This window comes from Durio zibethinus, chromosome 8 (genome assembly GCF_047325235.1).
Source record: "Durio zibethinus cultivar Kanyao isolate XHJ-2024 chromosome 8, ASM4732523v1, whole genome shotgun sequence".
Classification (NCBI taxonomy): domain Eukaryota; kingdom Viridiplantae; phylum Streptophyta; class Magnoliopsida; order Malvales; family Malvaceae; genus Durio; species Durio zibethinus.
In genome coordinates this window covers 23,930,546-23,934,004 of record NC_143169.1, presented here as the reverse complement: position 1 = coordinate 23,934,004, position 3,459 = coordinate 23,930,546, and the positions used below count along the sequence as shown (strand labels likewise).

At 25.2% G+C, this 3,459-nt stretch overlaps 1 protein-coding gene across 1 annotated transcript; it reads left to right on the top strand.

The window, feature by feature from the left end:
* The first annotated feature begins 2,176 nt into the window (after window positions 1-2,176).
* LOC149517657 (uncharacterized) lies at window positions 2,177-2,662 on the top strand. Its single transcript, XM_089765093.1, has one exon. It carries the CDS (start codon window positions 2,177-2,179, stop codon window positions 2,660-2,662), a length of 486 nt encoding a protein of 161 aa, XP_089621219.1.
* The last annotated feature ends 797 nt before the right edge of the window (window positions 2,663-3,459 follow it).

Here is a 3,459-nt window from a genome sequence, read left to right as displayed (position 1 = left end):
GAATGTACCTTAAAAAAGTTACTAAAAAAAAATTGATGTATAATATATTACATTTGTAGTCTTAAATAAAAAAAGTATTAACACATTTTTACTTTAGTAATTTTGACTAAATTATTATATAAAATATAAAAAATGTTAAAAAATATGTGAAAAGAGAAAAAATAAATTGAAAAAAGTTATTTTTCATAAGAATGAAACTGTAATAATAATAAAATATATCTTGAAAAACATTTATGAACAAAAAAAATTGTAATAGTAATATAATACCTTAAAAAAAGTTACTAAAAAAAATTGATGTATAACACATTACATTTGTAGTCTTAAATTTATAGAAGAATTTTTTAGTGTCAATTAAGATTAAATAGATAATTTTTAAATTTTAAAATAGATATAATAAGTTATAAAGATAATATTAAATTTTTTACATTTATTTTAAATATAAATTTCATAATTAGAGTTCAAATAAATATAACCATTTTGATAATCTTATTATTTAAATATTTAAGATAAATGTTTTTTGAATTTTTAAAATCTTACAAAAAATTGCTTAAATTTTTAATGTTTTACGTAAATTTTTTAAAAAGATAATTTTTTAAATCAAAATAAAAAATATTATTGAAAGATTTGGATAAACTTAATCTTTATAATTTTTAAAAATATTTGAAAGATTTTTATAATTAAATAATTTTTTAAATAAAGTTATTTGGTAAGCAACTAAAATTATTTTTTAAAAAATAAATTTCATATTTCATATTTTTAATTTTATAATATATATATCTAAATTAATTTGATTTTTATTTATAATTTGAATAATTTTGATATTTGAATAAATTTAAAATTATTTAATTTGTAATTAAAAAATTATCTTATTTTTTAAAAAAATTATTTTATGTGTCATGTAAATGAATTGTCCACATAAATTTTTATGTGACAAACTTATTTATGTATGTTATTATATAATATATATTATACTAGATATATTAGATTTTATTTAAGTTGTATGTATATATAATTATAATTTATTCAAAATTAATAAAATATTATTTTTAAATATATAAAATTAAATAAATAATAAAAAATATTTTATATATATGATCGAAATAAATTTATCTAAAATTTAATCTTTAACTCTTTTCAAAAAATTTCTAACAATTCGAAACTTAATTTAAAACAAAAATAAAAAATCGATCATATTAGATCGAGTTAGAATCAGTCTATTTTGGATTGAATTCTCAACCCTATTCCCGAGAGAGAGAGTTTGTCGACCTGTTGGCACGTTTGATGTCCGTACAAAGTAACGTTAGAAGCAGCTGACTACAATGTCAAAGTCTTTTAACGGCTAGCACCACTAAAAAAAATAAAATTCTCATTAGAATTTAGATAGAACTTGAATTTAGCGTAATGAGTACAAGTAATTAATTAAGTATAGTATTTTTCATTTTTAGAAATAACGTTTATCCAAATGTATTGGTCAATGAATTTTTTTTGTAACAGGACAATTACTATTTATACTATTTATATGAATAGGGATGTATTACATTGTAAAAAAATTATTCAGTATATCCAGTTGATCACATAAATTCAATTTAACTCATATATATAAATATAAAGCAATATTGTATATTAGTTTGTAGAAAATCACTATATTTTTTTATAAAAGAATTGTAAGTTAACAATAAAGAAATAAATGGCAGATACTAGATCTTGAATTTTAAAGTTATTTAATATAATTTTGTAAAGTCATTATATGAATGAATTTAATTAAATTATGAATTCACTATAACTTCTTTGATTATTACCATTGCTTATCATTATCATGAAATTGTTGAAATTATAAGTGGGATCTAGATTTTTTTTAATGAATATAAGGATAATTAAAAAAGTTTTCAAAAAATCTAAAATCGGAAGATGGATCTGCTTACTTAATTAAGCTCTTAAATAATTCTATATTAACATTATATATTTTATAAGTTTTTAACCGATAATTAATATTGGTCTTAAGTACCAAGGTCCAACTTCAAAATATTATTATATTATACCATAATCAATTAATCATGGCTTTAATCCGGGTTAGGCAAATAGAAATCGGAGCCCAGATTCTATTATTTATTGGACTTACTACCAAATATAAAGGCTACACTCCTTGACTCCTACTAATATTTATTTATCATGATTCATGAAACCTTCCTCAAAACTCTCTAATTCCCTTCCGTCATCAAATGCAAATGCATCAGAAGGCAAACTCTCTGCTCTCATGGGTTTCAATAATCAAACCTTGAAGCATTTCTTCGCTTTTCTTCTCATCCTTTTCGCCTTCCTCCTTGTCTCCTCTTCTTGCCCTGGTTCGTGCAATGAAATCCTACCCAAGATTAATACTGAACCTAATGCCAACCTACCAGCTACGGCGTACCAAATGTTGCGCATCAAGAACGCTACACCCTTCTTCTTGAACAAGCCAGAATTCGACAAGAAGGGAAAGGGGAAGACGATGAAACGAAGAAAGATCAACAAGAACAGCTTCGGAACCAGGCCTTTCTCTGTCATGCTTCCAAAGGGTTTTGTCCCTCCTTCGGGTTCATCTCCATGCCAAAATGGCAAGCCCGACTCTTCAGTTGCGCATACCCTTTTCTGCCGCCTCTTTACTACTGCTGCAAAACCCTAAAGCTTGGTAACTGGTCAAGATGTTTAATCTGAAACTCAACATATTAAAAATGCATGGTTAGTCCAAGTGGATTTTGTTTTTGAATCTTTCTTCATCTTCTTTTCCCTTTTTTCCCTTTTCTTTGAAGTCTTGAACAATGAAAACAATATACCGATCTTGGAATGAGGGATCAATATAATAAGAGTGGAAATAGTAAAGAGATATCTGATTTAAGCAAATCCTATTCCTAATATTGACTCTGTATTCATTGTAAAACCTTTTACAGGCTATATGATGCTGTTGCAGGCCGAAGGTGTGGATCAGAATTTATTCTGTTCCCTTCAGGGATTATATACAGTTACTGTACTGTATAATATCTAGGGATTCTTTTTGTTTGCATTACTTGGTTGATTATTTTCTTGATATGAGTATCAGAATATATGCTTCATCTTTTTGGATCTTTGCTTTAATATATTATTATTCTGAAAAAAAATGTGTGATTTAAGACATAAAGCAGTAGTAATGAATTCGCTTTGTTTACATTTTGGAAGTGAGAAGGCTTTTGGTAAAAATTATATGACTGATATTGGAACTCAACTCTTGAGAAATGTGGGTTGGGTTCAAATGCCTACAAATCCAAATATAGAAAAACAAAATGCTAGTTGTAGGAAGACATCCGACTTTCGAGTGCTTTTTTTGGGCAAAAAGAAAAAAAAATTTACCCTTTTGACTTTGAATGTTTCATTTGTCAAATTCAGCTTGAACTCTAGAAAACCTATAGACAATAGCCATCATTAATGGCTACCTGCGGTCAAGAT

Excerpts from the sequence above, each read along its gene's own strand:
- LOC149517657 (XM_089765093.1), top strand. The coding sequence starts at position 2,177 with ATGAAACCTTCCTCAAAACTCTCTAATTCCCTTCCGTCATCAAATGCA.